The 22,989-nt window shown below is 37.6% G+C and overlaps 1 protein-coding gene across 1 annotated transcript in view; it reads right to left on the reverse strand.

Moving 5' to 3' along the window:
• Positions 1-22,989, reverse strand: part of LOC150080150 (uncharacterized) — a 121,938-nt gene that overhangs the window by 65,612 nt on the left and 33,337 nt on the right. Inside the window, exons 3-4 of the mRNA XM_090380630.1 lie at positions 15,638-15,799; positions 6,668-6,762 (exon numbers count right to left, since the gene is read on the reverse strand). Coding sequence (XP_090236756.1) covers positions 6,668-6,762; positions 15,638-15,799 — 257 coding nt within the window. The remainder of the gene's footprint in view (positions 1-6,667; positions 6,763-15,637; positions 15,800-22,989) is intronic.

A 22,989-nucleotide genomic window follows, 5' to 3' on the forward strand; every position in this document is an offset into this window, starting at 1 on the left:
CAGCATTGACCATGCTCAAACCATTCAAGGCTTTATACACCTCAATCAGATCACCTCGCAGGTGCCTAGTCTCCAAACACTGTAATCTGCAAAACTTAAGGCTTTCTTCGTAAGAGCAACCCTTTGTTCCATTCACTAATCTTGTTTCCCTTCTCTGTACTCATTCCAACAGCTCTACATTATTGTTAAAATGAGGCAACCAGACCTGTATACAGTACTCAAGGTGTAGCCTAACCATTGCCTTATACAAGGGGATAATCACCTCCTTATCCCTGCTAGAAAAATTCCTGGACAAAATTAATGGACAAAGACACCTACTCTTGCAGGCCATCTGCACTGCGCAGAAAACTTTATATCTGCCTGCACAATTACTCCCAGGTCCTTTTCATTCTCTACCACTGTTAGTGTAGTACCACAGAGTTGATACGTTACTCTGGGGGTTACTGCTTCCCATATGTAGTACTTTACATTTGTCAATGTTAAAACTTCATTTGCCACCTCTCAGCCCATCTGCTCAACATTTCTAGATCCTATTGCAGCAGCGTACTGTCATTAGTGTCCTTAACAACTCTGCCAACCTTCATATCGTCTGCAAACTTGGACATTAAGCTTGATATACCGTCATCAATATCATTTATAAAAACAGAAAACAACAATGGACCCAACACTGAATCCTGAGGGACTCCACTAATAACATTAGTCCATGATGAGCAGAGTCCATTGATTACCACTTTGTCTTCTTCCACTCAACTATCCCGTTATCCATAGCAGCAATTTGCCTCCAATGCCACACTGATCCAAATATATATAATATCAAAGTTATTCTCTGAATCCAGTTCCTTTGTGACCACATCATAGTATCCAATCAAATTGGTCAGGCAAGACTTTCCCTTAACAAAACCATGCTGTTTCCGAGATATAACTGAAGTCTTGTCTAGATGATCCTGCATTGCTTCTTTCACCAGTGCTGCCATTAATTTTCCTGGAAGAGAAGTTAAACTAACAGGTCTATAATTACTTGTAGTAGTAGTAGTGGCATGTGATGCAAGAAAGCAAGTATATGAGCTTATGCAGCATCAGCCAAAAAAAAATCACACCATTCCCTCCAAATGCCTGTCCAGTTCCTCCTTAAATTTATTCAACCTATCAACTTCCACGACAGATGGAAGTTTTGTGTTGCCCTTTGATCCTCCTTTGTGAATTGGGGTCACATTTGCACATATCCAGTCCATGAGTACCTACCCTGAGTCCAAGGAAGCTCTCATAATTATGGCTAAGGGTTTGCTTACTTCCCTTGCTGCCTCCTTTAATATAACTGGATAGATCCCATCCACCTCGGGTACCTTTTTTATGTTTATCTTCAACCATTTCTCCTCCACTTTCCTCTCAGTTATTACAAAATCATCTAGCTCACTGCCAGAGTTTAATTCACCTCTGGCATTCCCCTCCCTGAATAACTTCTCATGTGTGAATGTAGATGCAAAATACTCATTTAGTTTGTTAGCCACCTGAGCAGGATCATCAACAGTTGAAACATCAATATCCAGTGGACCAATCTGATTCATCCCTCTCCTTCTAGAGTTTACATAGGTAAAGAACTCTTTTCTGTTTTTCTTTGCATTCTTTTGCCAAAGATTTCTCATAATCTGCCTTTGCCTGCCTAATCTCCTTTGTGACTTGGTTACAGACCAGCTTATATCTATCAGAGGCTTCCATGTCACCCATTAATTTATACGTATCCCATGCATTTTTCTTCTCTGCCATATGTCTCATTAGTTCATCTGACATCCATTTAGGCCTAAACCTTGAACAATATTTCTTAGTTTGTATGTAAAGCCTAGTTAAAGGCAAAGGAATGGGCTATAATTTCAGGAAAGTAAATCATGACGGCTTATGATGCTAATGGCCTCTATTAAACGGATAGATATCTCACAGAGAGCAAATATAATTGAATTATGGTATACCTTTAAAACATTAATTACAGAAGCCTTGAATGCTTACATGTCATTAAAAAATACTCCACAAGGAAGATTCCAAGTTGGATGAATAAGAAAGTCGCAAGATTACTTGAGCAGAAAAAGATGGCATGGAAAAGTTACACAGCAATAAAAAGTACCGAAGCCTATAACAGCTACAAATTGATCTGCAATAGTGCCACAGAAAAGGTTAGGCTGGCAAAGGCAGATTATGAGTATTCACTAGCAAAGAAGGGGGGGGGGGGGCTAAGGAATTCTTCACATATATAAATGCAAAGAGAAAGATAAAACCAGATCGGAACCTAATGTAATGGACGTGGAATTGTATTAGATACCCCAGCTGAAGTTGCATATGAATTCAAGTCACTTTGCATTGATATTTACAGAAGAAAAACCCTTTGTGTCAATGAGCTATTATGGGAGTGAAGTTGAAAAAAATATGTAATTAATGATTTTGAAATTTCACACCTTTATTTAATGAAAAAACTTGAGCCTACAGGCGAGTAAGGCTCCTGGGGTTGATGGCATATACCCTATAATCTTAAGGGATGCGGCAAGTGAGTGCATTGAACCATTGAGGCTAATTATGAGAGCATCACTGGACTCGGCAGTGATTCCATTGGATTGGAAAAGTGGCAATGTATCTCCAATACATAAGGGCAGTTCTAAGATTGAAGTGGGAAATTACCAGCCAGTTAGTCTAACTTCAGTAGTAGGGAAAATCATGGAGACAATGTTCAAGGGTGGAATTCAGGATCATTTAGATTCAAATGGAATTCTGAAGGATACTCACAACATGGTTTTGTAAATGGAAAATCATGTTTAACTAATCTGGTTAACAATTCTGACAGGGTCACTCAAGAGCTGGACTTGACTTAGGGAATAATTTCAACATTGTTTATTTGGATTTTGGCAAAGCATTTGACTCAGTCCTGCATGAGCAGTTACTTTATAAGTTGGAACAGGTTAGAATCACAGGGAAAATTCTTAGATGGATAGCTAGATGGCTTTAGGGCAGGAGGCAGAGGGTTGTGATAAATGGCTATTCCTCAGATTGGGTTGATGTAAGAAGTGAGGTTCCCCAAGGAACCATATTATGACCACTATTATTTTTGATTTTCATAAATGACATAATGAAGGGATAGAGGGTGTGATGTCTAAATTTGCAGATGATGTAAAGATTGGTAGAGTAGTTAATGATCACTGCAAGCAGAGCTTCTTCCTTCAGAGATGGTCAGAAAATTGGCAGCTATGCTCAAATCCAGGAAAGTGTAAGGTATTGCACCTGGGGAACAGTAACCTCAGGTGCAATACCATTTTATTTTATTTTAGCCAGCGATTTATAAATTACTGAAATAAGTTACCTAAACGGGTGCCAGAGGCTGACAGTTTGGGGAAATTCAAAGGTCAGCTGGATAATTACCCATGAGAGGAGGGAAATGCATAAGTTATCTATTTCCTTTTCTCTTATTAATTATTATATTTTTAAAAATTAATTATTATTATTATTTTATTCTTATTTTATTTTATTTATACCATATTTCCCCATGTATAAGACGCACCTTAATTTTGAGGCCCGAAATTTGAAAAAAAATGTATTACATAAAGTTACTGAACTCAAATTTTATTCATCATAAAATTCATACAACTCATCACTGTCAAAACTCCCATCTATTAGCTTGTCCTCATCTGTGTCTGATGACGAATCACTGTCTTCATATATTGCCTCGTCCTCAGTTCCATCTGTGGCATTTGAAATGCCACACTTCTTAAATGACTTGAAAATGATCTCGATCTTGATATTATCCCAGGATCTTTTCACCCAGGTACAAACTTCTCCTATAGTTGGTTTCTTCACTCTTTCTGCTGGTGTCAAATTGTCCCCAGAAGACTTCATCCATTGGTTCCATTCATCTCTCATGGCAGCTTTGAAGGGTTTGTTAATGCTGACATCAAGTGGTCGGAGCTGGGATGTCAAGCCTCCAGATATGATGGCAAGTTTTGTTTTTTGCTCTGCAGCAATCTTCTTTGTGTTTTTTGTTATGTGTGTCCTGAACTGATCAAGCACCAATAGGGCAGGTTTGTGTAAGAGCCCACCTGGTCTCCTGCTCCAAACTTTCTCAAACCAGATCTTCATCCCATCCTGATCCATCCAACCCTTGTCGTGAACGTGGACAATCACTCCTCGAGAAATGTCTTCTTTTGGCATTGTTTTGCGTTTGAAAATCAGCATAGGAGGCAGCTTGGTTCCGTCGGCACAACAAGCTAGAACAATTGTATAATGGCTCTTTTCATGTCCACTTGTCTTCACAGTTACAGTTTTCACCCCCTTCTTATCAACAGTTTTGTTACTTGGGACATCAAATTGAAGGGGGTCTTCGTCCATATTTGCAATCTGTCCCAACTCAAACTGATGTCTTTCGACATTGAATGACAAAAGGATGAAATTCAAGGACCTTCTGCTCATAGTTTTCAGGCATCTTTTGGGCAAGTGTGGTGCATGTACGCATGCTTAGTCCATTCCGTTTCATGAACCTGAAGCACCAATTGTGTCCTCCTTTGAAATCAGTAACTTTTTTTTCATCAGCAATTCTTCTTGCCTCATGCTGAACCATCTTTGTGGACACAGGAATTCCAATTGCCCTTTGCTCTTCAATCCATATCTTCAATTCCCTCTCTAAATCAGGCCATTTTGCTGACTTGCCTCTCATGGCTTTCTTCTGCCATGGCGTTTTCAATAGGGTTTCTTCTTCCCATAGCCAGTCTCGGATTGTTTTCTCAGTTGGAGGAGGACCAAACTTACGTTCAGCAGCACGATTTCCATTCACTTTTGCAAACTGGATCACTTTTAACTTGAATTCAGTACTGAACAAAAATCTTTTCTGAGCCATTTCTGGGCAGAACGTGGCAAAACGCAACCTAATATACCGGTACCAAGTGCGAAACAATGAGCGTAAAGACAACAAGCGTGAAAAATGCAAGTAAAAAAAATCTACAACCACCGTATAAGATGCACCCAGTTTTTAAACTCCAAATTTTTCAAAAAAGGGTGCATCTTATACATGGGGAAATATGGTATTTGTTATTTTATTTTATTATTATTTTTTTGTCTCGTGCAGCATAAGCCATAGGCTTCCTTGCACCATGTGGCCATTGCTAATACTAATTAGTATTAGTAATACTAATAACTAATAATCCACTGTACACTTGGAGTTGAACTAAAACTGGTAGTAGAGGAAAGAGACTTTGATATTACAACATGGTCAGACATGAAGTCCTCCGAGCATTGTAGACTGGTTGCAAGGAAGGCCCATAGTGTCCTATCGATGATTTATCGAACAATTGCTAGTAGAGATAAGAAGTCATAATCCCATTATATAAGGCTGTTGTTAGACCAAACTTGGAATATATGTGTTCAAGTATGGACACCGCACCTAAAGAAAGACAATGTGCTTCTTGAAAGGGTCCAAAGATGGGTAAATTTCCTGGCGAGATCAGCAAAAGGGCATCTATATGAGGACAGACTGAGTATGTTGGTTGCTGAATAATTACCTACAAGAGGAGGGAAATGCATAGGTTGTCTATTTCCTTTTCTCTTATTAATTATTTTTTGAAACATTTTCTTCTTATTATTACTATTTTATTTTTATTCTTATTATTTTTTTTTTTGGCTGGTGCAGCATAAGCCATAGGCTTCCTAGCACCATGTGGCCATTGTTAATACTAATACTAGAACTAACACATTTTCCAAAACCAATTTTGAACTTTCCATAACCTGAAAAGCAGTTTACAACTGGTGACAATAAAATGACAAATGAGGAAGAAGCCAGAAATAACTTGCCACAACTAAGCAATAAATGTAGGATGCTCATCAAAGTCATTTCTTTCAGGCTGAAAACTATTTTGAAGAGGAATTAGTTTTCCTGCTCAAAAACAACAGAAACATACAACTCTAATAGGCACATTCAAACACAATCCACATCTTCCTGTTACACGGTACTAACAAACATATAATAAAAGATTTAGTAATAAGTAATAATAATCAGTTGGTAATGCACTCAAAGTTTTCATGATTTTCAGATAGCGTGTCTTTCTACAGAAGACAGAAAAAGAAAAAAAAATAAAAAATTCTGTCAGCAATGTTAAAAATACACAGAGTATCTTTTACATAACTATTCGATGGGTTGACATTTAACTTGTTGCAGGCTGTCAATATTTTGATCTGCCAGCATTTCGAACCTGTTGATATACTGAATTTGTCTGTGTTTTCGTCTGTTGGCATTTTGATCTATATGTATTTCAAACCTGTTTGTGTTTTGACCTGTTGGTATTCAGATTGGCAGAGTTTTGATTTTTGATATACTGATTTTCATCAAACTGATTGATTTACAAAATTTTCCAATGCATTTTCTGACTAGTTTTGGAGTGAGTTTATGTCAGGCTGTGGTTGTGAAATTTTCAATGTGCATGAAACTATTTGCTGAACACAGAATTTTCAGACAATACATGTAGGTCAAGTTTTACCACTTCCACATTTTACTTGTGTTTGGTACAAGAAGGGTTTTTAATTGTCAAATTAGGTTTATTAGCAGAATCCATGGAGCCCAAGTATCATGTGATGAATAAAAGAAGAATATATTACAAAATCAATATTTACAGCTAGTGAAGGTTATAACTAAAAACAAACATGCCTGTTGAGTATGGAGGTTCATTGCACTTCTAAAATCAAAAATTCGACAGCTATTGTAGCTAGCTTGTGACAACAGCAGCACAAAACCGGTTATAGCTGTAAAAGAAAAAAAAGTTTTGCGATATACTTATAATAAATATCTTTAGCAAAGTAAAAAGTTGCTTTATTTCTTTCATTCCACTAGTTTAACTAATTAAGGATAACTTATTTATGTTTATTCATGAATAAATTGTAAATTGCAAAGCTTAAAAAATAAGCACTATTTCAGCTTTGCAGCAAGGAGGAGGTTGAAGGGATGGGAATATGATGAAATTGCATAAGAATTTGAGTAGATGACCAATAAAAACATAGTGAAACAACCTGAAAATGTCTAATTGAAGGTTCTGAACTAACAGGGATCTTTCATTTTATTTGTTATTAAACATTAATATAAATAAGCATTGGTATAGTATACAAGGTGTTTCAATTAAAAATGCACTGGCATTTATTTTGCTCATTTTTAATTTTAAGCTATTTGTCATTGGCCTTTTTTGCCACATTTGGACTAAGTATTATCTCATTCAGATTTTATGATTTCTAAACTTAAATTTTGCCTAATCAACTGTTTATTTCTGAATGAGAAAGCTGTTCCCCATCTTAAATTTATTCTAAAAACATCACTGGCATACTTCTGAAATGAACATAAACCAATTTTATTGTAAAAAAAAAAAATAATAATTATAAATAAAATAAAACAATGGCTGTATGCAATATCTGCATTTGGTAGGTGCATTTAGTTGTTCAAGGGCAGTTGTATGTTGTATGTCTACTCTCACAAATAGCAGCAAAAGAAATAACATTCAAATATGAAAAAAAAGAAGAAAAAAAAAGTAAATGAAATGGGAATGGACATTTCAATGTTTAATCTTGCAATATGGTAGTTTGCTATCAAAGATCAGTATCAGTAATATTCAACAACATTTTATGGCTGCTGCTATACATACAATGTTGCTTATTATATTACTGATACAACAACACTGTACTATTAGTACAGTATTGATGTATCAGTAGTATAATAAGTACACTATACTGGGTGTACTATTATTTCCACAAAATAAAGGTAACAATGTAACTATTAATAACAACAGCAGATTCAAATAATTTTAAACCCTGTTAACCTTAATCCATTTCATTTGCCAGATTGCCTCTCAGGTCCAACCTACTTAAATTTCTTGGAGAATGTACTGCCATACTACTGTAAGACATCACATTGACAAGGACAATGTGATTCCAACATGATGGCAGTGTATTCTAGATAATACCTGGTAATGGATAGGATGTGGTAATAACTCTCAAATTAAATGGTCTGTCTGCTTAACAGATATCCCATTGTTAGACTTATTTTTGTGGTATAGCAAAGCAATCAGTGTACATTATCACAACAGTCCAGAGGATCATAGAATAACATTAGCATTAGCATTAGCAGAGGCATATGATGCAAGAAAGCAAGCTTATTCAGCATCAGCCAAAAAAAAAAAAAAAAAAACACAACCACTACTCCAATTTCACCCCTCAATTCGTTCGAAATACCTGTCCAGCTGAGCCTTAAATTTGTTTAGGCTATCAACTTCAACAACAAGCGATGGAAGTCTATTCCACAAACCAACTGCCCGCTGGCTAAAGGCGAATTTCCGCACATCTATCCGACATCCGTCCTTCCTCAATTTGAATTTATGCCCTCTCAGGTGATTATTCTGAGCAAGAGGAAGAATCCCATCGGCATTGAGCATGCTCAAGCCATTCAAAGCCTTGTACACCTCTATCAGATCACCTCGGCGATGCCTAGTCTCCAGGTTCTGTAATTTGCAAAACTTAAGCCTTTCTTCGTAAGAGCAACCCTTTGTTCCATTCACTAATCTTGTTGCCCTTCTCTGTACTCGTTCCAGCAGCTCTACATCCTTCTTGAAATGAGGCCTCCAGACCTGTATACAGTACTCAAGGTGTGGCCTGACCAATGCCTTATACAAGGGAATAATCACATCTCTGTCCCTGCTAGAAAAATTCCTGTATATCATTGACAAGACACCATGAGCTACTCTTGCAGCTCGTCTGCACTGCTCAGAGAACTTCATATCTGCCTGCACAATTACCCCCAGGTCCTTTTCATTCTCTACCACTGTCAGCGTAGTACCACAGAGTTGATACGTTGATCTGGGGTTACTGTTTCCCATATGTAGTACTTTACATTTGTCAATGTTAAACTTCATTTGCCACCTCTCAGCCCATCTGCTCAACCTTTCCAGATCCTGTTGCAGCAGCATAGTATCAGTAGTGTCCTTAACAACCCTGCCAACCTTTGTATCGTCTGCAAACTTGGACATTAAGCCTGATACACCATCAATATCATTTATAAATACAGAAAACAACAATGGACCCAACACTGAACCCTGAGGAACTCCACTAATAACATTAGTCCACGTTGAGCAGTGTCCATTGATTACCACTCTCTGTCTTCTGCCACTCAACCATCCCTTTATCCATAGCAGCAATTTGCCTCGAATGCCACACTTCTCCAATTTGTGCAGCAGTCTTCCATGTGCAACAGTATCAAAAGCCTTTCTAAGATCCAAATATATAATATCAAAGTTATTCCCTGCATCCAGTTCTTTTGTGACTACATCATAGTATCCAATCAAATTGGTCAGACAAGACCTGCCCTTAACAAACCCATGCTGTGTCTGAGCTATAACTGAATTCTTGTCCAGATGATCCTGCAGTGCTTCTTTAACCAGTGCCTCCATTAATTTTCCTGGAACCGAAGTTAAACTAACAGGTCTATAATTACTTGTGTCAGCTTTTGATCCTCCTTTGTGAATTGGGGTTACATTTGCACATCTCCAGTCCATGGGTACCTCCCCTGAGTCCAAAGAAGCTCTCATAATTATGGCTAGGGGTTTGCTTACTTCCTTTGCTGCCTCCTTTAATATAACTGGATAGATCCCATCCACCCCGGGTGCCTTTTTTATGTTTATCCTCAACAATTTCTCCTCCACTTTCCTCTCAGTTATTAGAAAATCATCTAGCTCACTGCCAATGTTTACTTCACCTACGACATTCCCCTTCCTGAATAACTCCTCATGTGTGAATGTAGATGCAAAATACTCGTTTAGATTGTTAGCCACCTGAGCTGGATCCTCAACTGTTGAACCATCAACATCCAGTGGACCAATCTGATTCATCCCTTTCCTTCTTGTGTTTAAATAGGTAAAGAACTCTTTTCTGTTTTTCTTTGCATCCTTTGCCAAGGATTTCTCATAATCTGCCTTTGCCTGCCTAATCTCCTTTGTGACTTGGTTACAGACCAACTTATATCTATCATAGGCTTCCATGTCACCCATTAATTTGTATGTGTCCCATGCATTTTTCTTCTCTGCCATATGTCTCATTAGTTCATCTGACAACCATTTAGGCCTGAACCTTGAACAATATTTCTTGGTTGGTATGTAAAGCCTGGTAGCTTCCAAGATTAGTTCCTTGAATGCTTCCCATTTTGAATTTGCTGTTGGTAACATCATCAGTTGGTCCCACTGTATAGAATTTAAATACTGTCTCAAACCATCATAGTCGCCTTTACGAAAGCAAAAACCCTTCCCTTTACCTCTGATGGTAGTTACCTCCTTGAGTAAATCCCACTTCAGCACACTGTGATCACTGCCACCCAGTGGTTCATTTATCTGCAGATTCCTAATGCATGAAGAATCACTATTGATAATCAGATCAAGAGTATTACTCCCTCTAGTTGCCTCCCGAACATGCTGGTGTAGAAAACAATCATCCAATAAATCCACAAAAGCCTTGCTAGTGTGTGAGTGACCAACCCACAAATTCCAGTCAATATCTGGGAAATTAAAATCCCCCATTATAAGACTCTCTGATTTACTAGCCCATTCTATTTCCCTGTACAGTATCTTATTATACTCATCAGAGTCATTAGGCCTATAGCACACTCCTACTCTCAATTTTGATTTACCTATGCTTATGTCACACCAAACTGACTCAACACTGCACTGTCCAGCGATGTCAACTGGCTTCACTTCCTTGGATTTTATGTGTTTTTTAACTAATAGCATAACCCCTCCTCCCTTCCTATCCTGTCTATCCTTTCTGTAGACGTTGTACTCCCCAAATTCCAGTTCTGCATTCCTTATATCTGTGTGACACCACGTCTCTGATATCCCAACAATATCTGCCTTTGATGTTTTGAGTAATACCTCAAATTCATCAAATTTATTTACTAAACTCCTAGCATTAGTGTACACGCAAGTATACATGCACCTGTTTCTATTCTTAGCTACCCTAACACAACCCATGTGTTTACTTGTACCGCAATGACTTCCAGCAGTCTCTGAAATATCCTGCATCTTGTTTTTCAGGCTTCTGCTCATCCCAATAGAAGCAGTGCAAGAATCTCTTTCACCTCTGCCAGTGGCTACTGTTAATCCATTAGTCTTTGTCTCCCCCCAAGCTAGCAGTTTTCCGACCCACCTAACACTGCCTCGATAGCATCAGCAAATATTCTTGCACCCTTTCTATTTAAGTGTATCCCATCCCTGTAGAAGCAATCTCTCCTGTTAACAAGTACAGTCCAGGCTGAAAAAAATTCTACCCCTTCAGCCTTGCACAATCTTTCCAGGGCCGAATTGATCGACAAGGCTCTCATCATATACTCCCTCCTATCGTGTCTGGGCAGAATTGCAGACACTTTCAAATTCAACCCTACTTCACGGCTCTTTTTCAACAGTGACCTGTACTTGTTAAGTAATTCCGCTGGTCTCCTACTCTTAATATCATTAGTGCCAATAACGTGAAAGTTGCAAGCAACTCTACATGCCAAATGTTTTACAACAGGTCACATTGTGCCGAATTGAGCTTTTGTGTGTAAGAAAAACTGGTGGCTACGTTGAAATGGTGGCCATTTGCTGAAAAATCATTCATTTTCAAAAATAATTTTTAATGTTTTGATAATAACTGATTGATAATTTATTCATAAAATAATATAAAATTTACTAATATTCTTGTTAATTTCTTTAATGGCATTTAACTCATGAAGTAAGCTTTTTACAATGCTTATGTTGAAAGGAGACCTTTCTCACTTCATCTCCTGAACTCTCTCTCTTAAGCTGTCCATTTACTTCAGGGATACCCTGTATGCTGTGTGTATATATATATATATATACATATATATATATATACACATTTCTTTTGTGGAGGGAACAGGGCTATACAGGGTGTTTCATATGGAATCGACCATACCACAGGAGCATGTTCTATGGCCAAAATAAGTAAAAAAATGACATATAAACATGGGTCTGGAAATGTCTCCTTTGGCCACTAAGGAGGGGGGGGTTAAAGTTTTGTAAAAATCAAATAAATTTGTAAGGTTAATCAACAACACTAAAACTCACTCTTGACAAGAAGTGAAATACTTCTTTATTTAAGGATAAATTAACATTACAAAGTTAGATTAATTGCTCAAATTGCCCACCAGCAAACTCTATGCAGATTTTAGCAGGATGCAGTGGAGATGGGGTTGCATTCTCCAACATCCTTGGGCTGTTTCAAATTTGACCTACAGCATCCATGATTTGTTGCAAAAGTGCACCTGGACTGTCAGATTTTTGCACATAAACTAGTGCCTTATGTGCCTCCAAAGAAAATAAGCCAGAATATTTAAATCTGGAGATCATGCTGGCCAGAAATATGGGCCTCAGCAGCTGTTCCAACAATACACATAATTTTGAGATAGTATATCACACGATGATGAAAATGAGCTGGCACCCCACCGTGCTGCAGATACAGCTGGGCTCATGTTGCTAATGGAACTTTGTCTAAAAGAAGTGACAACCGATTTTCCAAAAAGTCAGTGTACGTATCCCAGTGAGATGGCCATTGAAGACGACGTCCGATCAGCAGGTTGCCAATGATTCTACACCGGATATTTAATGAAAAACGATGTTGGAAGTTAGTTTCGATTACTTCACGAGGTTTATCTTTGGTCTGTACATGTGTGTTCCGCATATTATTCACCCCATCAAATGTGAACATTGCTTCATCAGTGAACAAAATGTGTGAGCAAAGCTTGTTTGCAATTAGCCTTTGACAAAAATTTAATCACACACCATACTCTCCTTCTTGAAGATGCTGAACAGGTTGAGGATAACAGATAAAACTCCTCATAAAGTAACATTCTCCATACTGTTAGGTGGGGGAATGCTAGGCGTGCAGATCTCGGAGTACTCTTTGATGGGCTACATCATATTGCAGGCCCATCTTGAATAGTTGGTTGATGCTCAGATTTCTTTACGAATGATCCAATTTCTCGTAGCTGTCTGTGTGTATCTGTAAATACTTGTCGATTTAGAATCCTACAGTTAGGGAAACTGCTGCTGAATAGCAGCATTTCCCTAACTGCAGGATTCCAAACTGATGATGGCAGTTCAACAGCAGCTGTTGAACTGCCATCATAATAACCATAAATAAAATGTATGTCCACATATTCCTCTTTGTGAACTGAAATAGCATTGTTTTTATTGAAAAAAACAAGAAATATACTATACACTAATTAATTAATAAATAAAACAAAAGAATAACAACAAAATAAATAAATTAACAATGACAACAAAATAAATAATAAATAACAAAAGAATGACAATGCTGTAACACAACCCATGTCTAACAGCACTACCACAATTGTTTTTGTTTACAAAATCTTTGAATGCCCCTAGTGGCCAAAGGAGACATTTCCAGATCTATGTTTATATGCAATGTTTTACTTATATTGGGTCATCCACCACTAGGAGTTGCATTAGTACATATTCAGGCTGACACACATACTCCTACAGTATGGCAGATTCCTCCTGAAACACCATGTATAATTTGCTAAAGAAGCTCAGGGATCAACAAAACAAAACAGGCAACTCTCAGTTTATGAACATTTGCTATAACAAGCATCACAATTCATTCAAAATTTCTTAAAGTCGCCAATAGATAGAGTTCCTTATAAAACAAAATGCCAATCGTATAGTGAACATAATTGTAAGATTTAAATAAACCTTTGAAAAATTTATTCATTACAATAATTATCAGAAAATTATTATATGATAATTATACTGAACTGTTCTTGGTTAATAAAACTAATCTAGCCAGTAAAAAAAAACATTAGTTTACACCCAGGTGGTAGATGACTTTCATCAACCGGTGAAATACCACCACTTTGCTTATTGGAGGCTTGAAGTGGCGAAACCCATGTTTAGTCTCTAGAGCAAAGTTTCCGGCATCCCCCTCTCCCCATACTTCTCCTTCAACCCATGCACGGTACTAAGTACTATAGGTTTTGATACCTTTCGTGTTTGGGGTTCTCATAAAAAAAAAAAAAAAAAAAAAAAAAAAACATGTCATGCTGCATAGAATGTTTTCTTGTGGGAGAAAATGGCTGCAGCTTTTAAATAAATTTCTGAGGAGTTGGTAATCTTTGAAGAAAAAGACAAATACGGAAAGAATTGCAAAAGTGAAAAGAGGCATTTATGACTGTTTAGCATGCTACAGTGAGATTTTTGAAGAAAAAAGAAACTAACTGTGCAATGTTCTATAAAAACATATTTTAATAAAGTGGAAACCTAGCTGTTTCTTCATTATCAGACACCCTTCAATTTACCTCATCTGCACCTAGTGTCACATATGTAGAAAATATTGAATTCTGATGAAGTTATTGACAAGTAAAAGTTGAATACAGTACATATATTACGTTAGTACTGTACTCATTTTCTTTATTTCTATTTTGTAACTCTTTTATGTTCTTAATTAAAATTAAGAAGTAAGATATCTTGTTTTTTCATTATTTTCTTATTTTATTTTACATTACCTATTGTATACAAAAAACCATAATGCATACATACATTATAATAAAACGTATTGTATAGACCATTCAATGCTTAGTACATGGTTTTAATGCTTTAAAATGGCTGATAATGTACACAATATGTATTGTAAAAGCTCAGGAATGCAAGATACGCATAACGAACAACATCTTGGAACAGAACTTGTTCATAAACCAAGAGTTGCCTGTATATTGAAAGTCAGTTGTTGATCCTTTCAACTTCTCCTTCAAGAATCTTCTATAAAAACATAGTATACATCCAGATGAAATCCAAATTGGGGGAACCTCCCCGAGGGCTAAAAGAAAAACTGAAAATTTGGTCTGAATCAAAATTTTTTCTTATTGAGTAACTGAAATATACTTCCATTTATACTTGGGGAGATGAAAATTCTATTGTCAAATTTGAATGAAATTTGAGAGCGGATTGATAAATTTTTCTGAAAAACTTTAATATAAAATGTCATGAAAACCCACCACTAGGAGTTGCATTATTACATATTCAGGCTGCCACACATATGGACACGGCAAAAAAAAAAATTTGCTTTACACATTTGCAAAGGTGCCTAGCCAACCATAGTTTCTTGGGTTTAAAAACTATGCAATTATAGACCAAGACTGACTACTCGATCATGTTAAAAAAAAAAACCTATAAAAGTACATCCCAATGAGATTCAATTGAATCAAACCAAGCAAACCTTTTTTTCATATGGCAAAACAAAAGGTGTCTATTTGCATATTGAAGAAATTTATGAAGACTATTTTTTTTTTTTCACCATATGATAAAATGTTTTGTCTTCTGTGTCTTTGTTAACCAAAAGAGCACATGGAAGGCTGATATTTGGTTTTATGAAAACCAAATACCAGCCAAATATGCAATCTACAAATATAATGATACCTTTCAGTTCTTTATTAATCTAGTACATAAGTTCAGATGGGTATCCAGAACTACACTACATACTTTTAATTAATTACAATTAATATCTGTACTAATATTTCTATCAACAAATAAAACCAGTCAAAGATTTATTGTGAAATAACATAGTGAAGGTCACTTACTATGGTCACTTGTCTGGAGCGTTATATTATAGGCTGGAACAACTAATATTGGTGACAGAAATGGATATGGCTCGACATTAACTGAAAAAATAGCATCATCTTGACTTTTTGGTAGAATGGGAGCTCTTGTTATCCAGTTGGAAAAGTTATAACTTTTGCAAACTATATGTATAATAAAATAAATTAAGAAAATATTTATATGAGAATGGTATTAGAACCTACTTCAGTAACTTACTATCTCTATCTGTGTATTTTTTTTTTTTTTGTTAGTTGTTGGCGCATCGGCTTCTGTGGCCATAATGCACCTCCCAAAGTTTTTGCATTTTACTCTGATCCAAGCCCGAGGTGGGATTCAAACCCGCGACCTTTAGATTGCCAGGCAGGCCCTTTTACCCACCTGGCTAGCCCGGTCGGCTCTATCTGTGTAATGATGAATCTAAAATTTTAATGGTTTGCTTACATTCCTGCTCTATTTCAATGTATTATAGATGCTGATATAAAAGGAATTACTAAAACAATACACCTAATATTAGTGAATAAATTTATTCCCTAATATTAGGTGTTAAATATTAGGTGTTAAATTTAATGAATAAATTTATTATTAAGATCAGACTTGGTCACAATGTTGGGATCACAATTAACCCCATCTGAAGTCAAAAAATTAATCTTTAGTTCAAGTATGAAAACTACTGCAAAAAAATTAGAACTTAGATGCCAAATTAAATTAAAATTTTTAAACCAACCAACCACTGAAAAACTTGGCACAATATCCATTTAAAAATGGCTAGAAACAGAAGTGCACAAAATTTAATTGAAGCCTACAACTACTGAAACCATTTTGTGACACTGCATCCCTTCCTTTATTGAAAGATGGATGTAGATCCATCTTTCAGCTGAATTCATATTTTACTTTCTCTGACTTTTAACAGTTAACTGAATCCCAGACTGTGACCATGTATGACTATGTGGTAAATAATGAAATATTAAAATTTACAATAGTGAAAGTCATTCATGAGAGTATAGTGAGTTTAACACTTATCATTCATCTGAGGTGGTCTGAGTTTGAATTCTAAGTGAGAGCAGAGGAATTATTAAAATGGGAGTGCTCAAGCTACTGATCGTAACTAAAATAATTGCACTGACAAGGTATCTAGTTGCTAAGTTCTGCAGAACATATCTTCTAAGCTACTCCACACATCATCATCATCAGCCATTTTCAATCCACTGCAGGATGAAGGCCTCTCCAGCAACTTTCCAGTTCCTTCTGTTTTGAGCACTGGCCATCCATTTACTACTCAAAAACTCATGAATTTCATCTATCCATCTCCGCCTTTGTCTTCCAGGTTTTCTTCTAGCTCATCTTGGGTACCATTCTGTTATTTTCTTAGTCCATCTGTCATCATGTCTTCGAGCTATGTGTCCTGCCCAAGACCATTTTAGTTCTTTTGTTTTGATAAGAATGTCCTTTACTTGAGTTTGCTGCCTAATCCATGTGTTTCTCTTCTTATCTAACAGTATGATTCCCAATATAATTCGTTCCATTCTTCGCTGTGTAGTTCTTAGCTTCTCTTCCATTCTTTTGGTGAGTGCCCAAGTTTCACTTTCATAAGTCATGGTGGGGAGTATACATTGATTCATTATTTTACGTTTCAGACAAACTGGGATATTGCTCTTCAGTATGTGACTATATTTCCTGAATGCTATCTATCCAAAATTTATTCTTCTCTTGACTTCCAGCCATTTATCATTATTACAGCTAATAACTTGTCCCAGATAAGTATATGACTCCACCTTTTCAATTACTGCTCGTTCAATCATTATTTCCCTTTCCGTGGCATACTTGTTCATCATTACTTTTGTTTTAGCCATATTCATCTTTAGTCCAAAATCCTTACTAACTGTGCATAACTGATTAAGATTTTCCTCTAATTGTTTGGGATCGTGGCTTATGACCACAATGTCATCTGCAAATCGTAAATGGTTTAGATACTCTCCGTTCACATTGACTCCTTTCTGCGACCAGTCTAATCTTCTGAAAGCTTCCTCAAGGGCAGCAGTAAACAGCTTCGGAGATATTGTGTCTCCTTGTCGAACTCCTTTCTCGATGTTAAATTTGCTACTGTCTTTGTCTAGTCTAATAAAGGATGTAGCACTCTCATATATTTTCTTCAAAATCATAATATATGGAGTATCTATGCCTTGTCTTTCCAGTGCCCGAAACATTGCCTTATGCTGTATGGAGTCAAATGCCTTTTCATAATCCACAAATACCAGGCATAATGGTGTTTTATATTCATTTGCTTTCTCCATTAGCTGTGATATTACGTGAAGGTGATCCATAGTTGAGAATCCTGTCCTAAAGCCAGCTTGCTCTTTCGGTTGATTCTCATCAAGTATTCTTTCTAATCTGTTAGTAATGACCCTTGTGAACAACTTGTAGATATGGGATAACAAGCTAATTGGTCTATAATTTCCAATTTATCTCCTTTCTTATGCAGCAAAACTATGATTGCATTATTCCACTGCTTAGGCATCACACCTTTTCTAATGCACTTTGTGAAGAGCCTTGCCAGTTTTTGTATTATGTCTCTTCCTCCCAATTTCAACAACTCTACAGTAACTTCATCTTCCCCCGGGGCTTTCCGATTCTTCATTTTCTTCAATGCATGTTCTACCTCATCAGGAAGAATATCGGGTATGTCGTATGTGTTGCTACTTTGCAATTCATCTTTCCCACTGCTGGTATCATTCCCTCGCTCCTTGTATAATTCTCTATAGTAGTCTTCTGCTATTTGAATTATGCTTCTCTGCTGTTTATAAGTACACCATCGTTATTCTTCAGTTTCAGTATCATTTGTCTTTCTGTATTACTGCTCATGGCTGCTGATTTAAATCCTTTGTTTTCCCTTAATGCTTGTTCTACTTTTCTTGTGTTAAATCTTCTTATGTCCTCTCTGAGTCTCTTTCTAATGGCTTTGCATAACTCAGTATACTCAATTTTCTCCATGTCAGTGTTCCACACAGAGAATGCTTAATACTTTTTCCCCAATCTAGTTCCCTTTATTTCATCTTCACGTCTAAAGAAAGAGAAAAAGTTTCGGAGGCCTCCACACCTGGATAAAATTAAGTGTGGTCTCCCCACCATCTTCTTAGAGAGATGCCTCAATCTCTCTACTTGCAAAATTTTGACAGAACACTACATGCACTTGTTTTTTCTGCCTGTTTCACTGCAGCTAAACTTTGTCTTTCTGTACTGTAGTAGTAATGGCAAATGATGCAAGAAAGCAAGCTTATACAGCACTAGCCAAAAAAAAGCACAGTTCACCCTTCTGTACCCTCCAAGAATTTTCCTAGTTCTCCCTTGAATTTATTTAACCTATCTAGTTATCTAGTTCCATGACAGATGGAAGCATGTTCCAATGATCAACTACCCACTAGCTGAAGGCAAACTCCCGCATATCTATCCTACAACCATCCTTCCTAAACTTGAATTTATGCCCTCTCGTGTGTAGTCTCAGCAAGTGGAGGAATACCATTAACATTCAGCTTACTCAATCCAGCCAATGCTTTGAACATCTCAATCATATCTCCCTACAGGTGCCTAGTCTCGAGATGCTGCAATTTGCAGAACTGAAGCCTTTCCATATATAAGAGCACCCTTTTGTTCCCGGAAAGGCTTCAGTTCAGCAAATTGCAGCATCTCGAGACTAGGCACCTGTAGGGAGATCTGATTGAGATGTTCAAAGCCAGACCTGTATACAGTACTCAAGATGCAGCCGAAACATGGCCTTATACAAAGGGTCAATCACCTCCTTATCCCTACCAGAAAAGTTTCTGTATATTATTGACAAAACCCCACAAGCTGTCCTGGCAGCATGTCTGCACTGCTCAGAGAATTTCATGTCTGACTGCACAATTACCCCCAAGGTCTTTTTCATTCTCTACTACCCTGAGTGTAGTACCACACAGTTGATAAGTTACTGTGGGGTTACTGCTATCCATGTGCAGAACCTTGCATTTGTCAATGTTAAACTGCTATTTCTCAGCACATCAACCTAATTTTCCAAATCTTGTTGCAATAGCTCACCCTGATGACTGTCGTTAACCACCCTGCCAACCTTTGTATCATCTGCAAACTTTTAAGTCTGATATACCTTTATCAATATCATTGATAAATATTGAAAATAAAAATGGAATTAGCACTGAACCCTGGGGAACTCCACTAATAACATTAATCCACAAAGAGCAGTGCCCATTGATAACCACTCTGTGTTCTTCTACTTAACCATCCCTTTATCCATAGCAGTAACTTGCCCTTAATGCCACATTGCACCAATTTGTACAGCAGTCTTTTATGTGCAACAGTAGTAAAAGCAAGCCTCCCTGAAATAGTAATAGGCTTTTGCTGCATTGCCAAAAAAAAAAAAAAAAAAAAAAACCCAAGTAGATAAGTTAATACAAATTATATGCTTCCCTTCTCACACAGATAACTATCCAGTTGACCTTTGAATTTATTCAAACTGTTAGCTTCAACCACCAACAAGGGCAACTTGTTCCAGAAATCAACAACTCACTGGCCAAAAGAAAACATCCTACAATCTAATCTAAACTTCAACCCCTGTAATTTGAATTTATGACTACTAGTTCTGTAATTCTTTATATCATCTTTCTTATTCTTTATATAACCAAGTATATGGTTACAATACATGTATATTGTAATCCAAGTCTTTCCCAGATCTCTTCCTGAACATCCTTTAATTTCTCTAGCCCTCTGTAAACTACTTCTGGATTTCTGTTCCCCAAGTGCAATAATTTGCATTTGATAGTACTGTACATGTAACCAGGCCAAATCACCTGGTTACAGGAAAGGGTGCACCACATGTTCAATTTTGAGGAATCCCATTCATCTCATCCTGCAGCTGTAGTGGTTAACCTTACCAGACAGGTGGAAGGTGAATTCGTCACCAAAGACAACTTTGTTCAGGAAGTTGTCATCATTTTCAATCCGACTAAGCACATCCACAGCAAGCATTCTCTGACGTAGCAGATAATCCAGTTTCAATGCTCACACAAGCTGCATTTTTGTATGAATAAAGTTTCAGGCAGTGGCAGAGAAGCTTGTGAATGGTCGAAAGAGGCATTTCTAGTTCTCTGCTAGCACAATGGATATCTGCTTTGGGCTGTGTGTAAAACTTTCACGAACACACTCAACATTCTTGACATTTACTGTAGTCTGACCAGCATCCTTCTTAAGTGGGACACTGACATTTCCTTACACTGTTCTACCCAATGCGCTCAACATTCTTGACACTTACCACAGCCCGAAATTTGGATGAAGGTACCTCACCCTCCATATTCCTGGCGGTACTGCCTTTAGATTGTAACTAAAGATTTAAATTCGGCGAACCACAATACACAAACTGCTTTCTGTTATACAGTCACCATTTTAATGGTTATTGTGAGGTAAAACTGTTATTGACATTAGCAAACACCTACATGATGCTATATAAAACTCTTTGAGCAGCTCTTTCAAATGGATATTTGAAAGAGCTGCTCAAAAACTAGAGCTAATATATTCATATATTAGCTCTAGTTTGTGCTAAACAATTGTTTGTAATGTGGTCAATAATTTATGGACATCCTATATATTTATTTATTAGTACGATTGCTCATCCCTTACCAAGAAATCACAAGCATCTTTTTATAACCAGAGCTATATTACAAAGCTCCTGCAAGCCTCCAACACCTCTTGAGCAAAGAGGTGTCTGAAGCTTGCAGGAAAACCCAGCACTAGGTGCTTAACAAGATAATAGCCATGCCCACACTGGCAAGTTAAACCATACTCCAATCCTCTTCCCCCCCCCCCCCGGATGTGACACTACTGAAAAAACACCCTCCGGGTCCTCTATGGTGTCCTCCCCCTGGACTTGGAGATCGTGTACTGTGGGCTGTTGTTTCACCTTTCCAAGGGTACATCACATATTCATCTTGGTTTCACCACAGATCCTGCAAATAACAGGAATGCAGAGAAGCAGTTCATGACTCACCTGCAGCAGACACTGCAGATCAGATGGTCAAATTCCTCCACGGAGAGATAACCAGGAAATTCGTCCCTGATTCCCTTCTTGGTTTTTGCCAGGGCTGTACATCACATTCTTGTTTACAGGACATGGCTTCATAAAAGCCAAGCTTTCACTGCTTGTCCTCAAAGAGGACCCATCCTGCCCTTGCGGTGAACTTGAGAGCTGGCAGCACGTCATGTTTGACTGTCAGCTGTATAAGGATCTCTGCAGCATACTCATCACTAAGCTAACTTACTTACCCAAAGGACAGGAGCACCATCTGCTAGAAAGTAAGGATGAATATTTGGTCTTACCTTTCTTTGCACAAGACCTCTTTGTGAGGAAAAGAATCTACATCTCCCTCCCACAGCAAAAAGGACCTCCTGCACCTGCAACAACTGCCAGGCATGGACAACTACCGGATTTAACAAATTTCCAAAACTGACAACCATTGGACACGACCCTCAGACATCACACCAACTAAAACCTCACTGGACTGGACATTACAGCACAGCTATCCACCACAGTGACTCCTGAAGATTGCATCGGGCCACCTTGCCCGGTGTACTATTTTTACCCTTTCCTCTCCTGGTGGATCTCCACCCATCCTAGGGGATGCCTTCTTTTACATCCCCTACACTGCTGTCTTTTTTTTTTTTTTTTTTTTAATTATTATTATTTTTTTTATTTTTTGATTTCTGTCCAGGAAGCTCAGGCGACCCTGGTGGGGACCAGCTAGAGAATTATAGGCAGCCTGGCTACCTCCAAGCAGTGTGTGCAGGCAACGTGGGGTCCCACCAGGATGGGCCATACGACCAAAAGCCAGAGAACATAACAGAATCCAACACAATACTTCACATAACACTTTTTCTGGCTTCCACAGTAATACTGTTTGTCTCCATGGATTTCATATGCAGATGTGGGAAACCACCGGAGGTGCTTTTCCCCTAACACTATGCATGCTATATACTGAAACACCTAAATTGACCTATCTGTGTGAATGTAGTGTGCTAGCCCTAAGTCAGTAAGGATGACTGAAGGTGTGCAAGTTTTTATTTTTTTTTTTTTTTTGGTAGTTGTTGGCGCATCGGCTTCTGTGGCCATAATGCACCTCCCAAGGTTTTTGCAGTACTTTGATCCAAGCCTGAGGCGGGATTCGAACCCGCAACCTTTGGATTGCCAGGCAGGCACTTTACCCACACGGCTAGACCAGTCGGCCAAGGTGTGTAAGAAAGTGGGTGCTAGGTGTATGTGTGGATGTAAGAGTATATGTGAGTTGGATGAAATCGT

Source organism: Mastigoproctus giganteus, chromosome 9 (genome assembly GCF_048544385.1).
Source record: "Mastigoproctus giganteus isolate SK-2022 chromosome 9, ASM4854438v1, whole genome shotgun sequence".
Classification (NCBI taxonomy): domain Eukaryota; kingdom Metazoa; phylum Arthropoda; class Arachnida; order Uropygi; family Thelyphonidae; genus Mastigoproctus; species Mastigoproctus giganteus.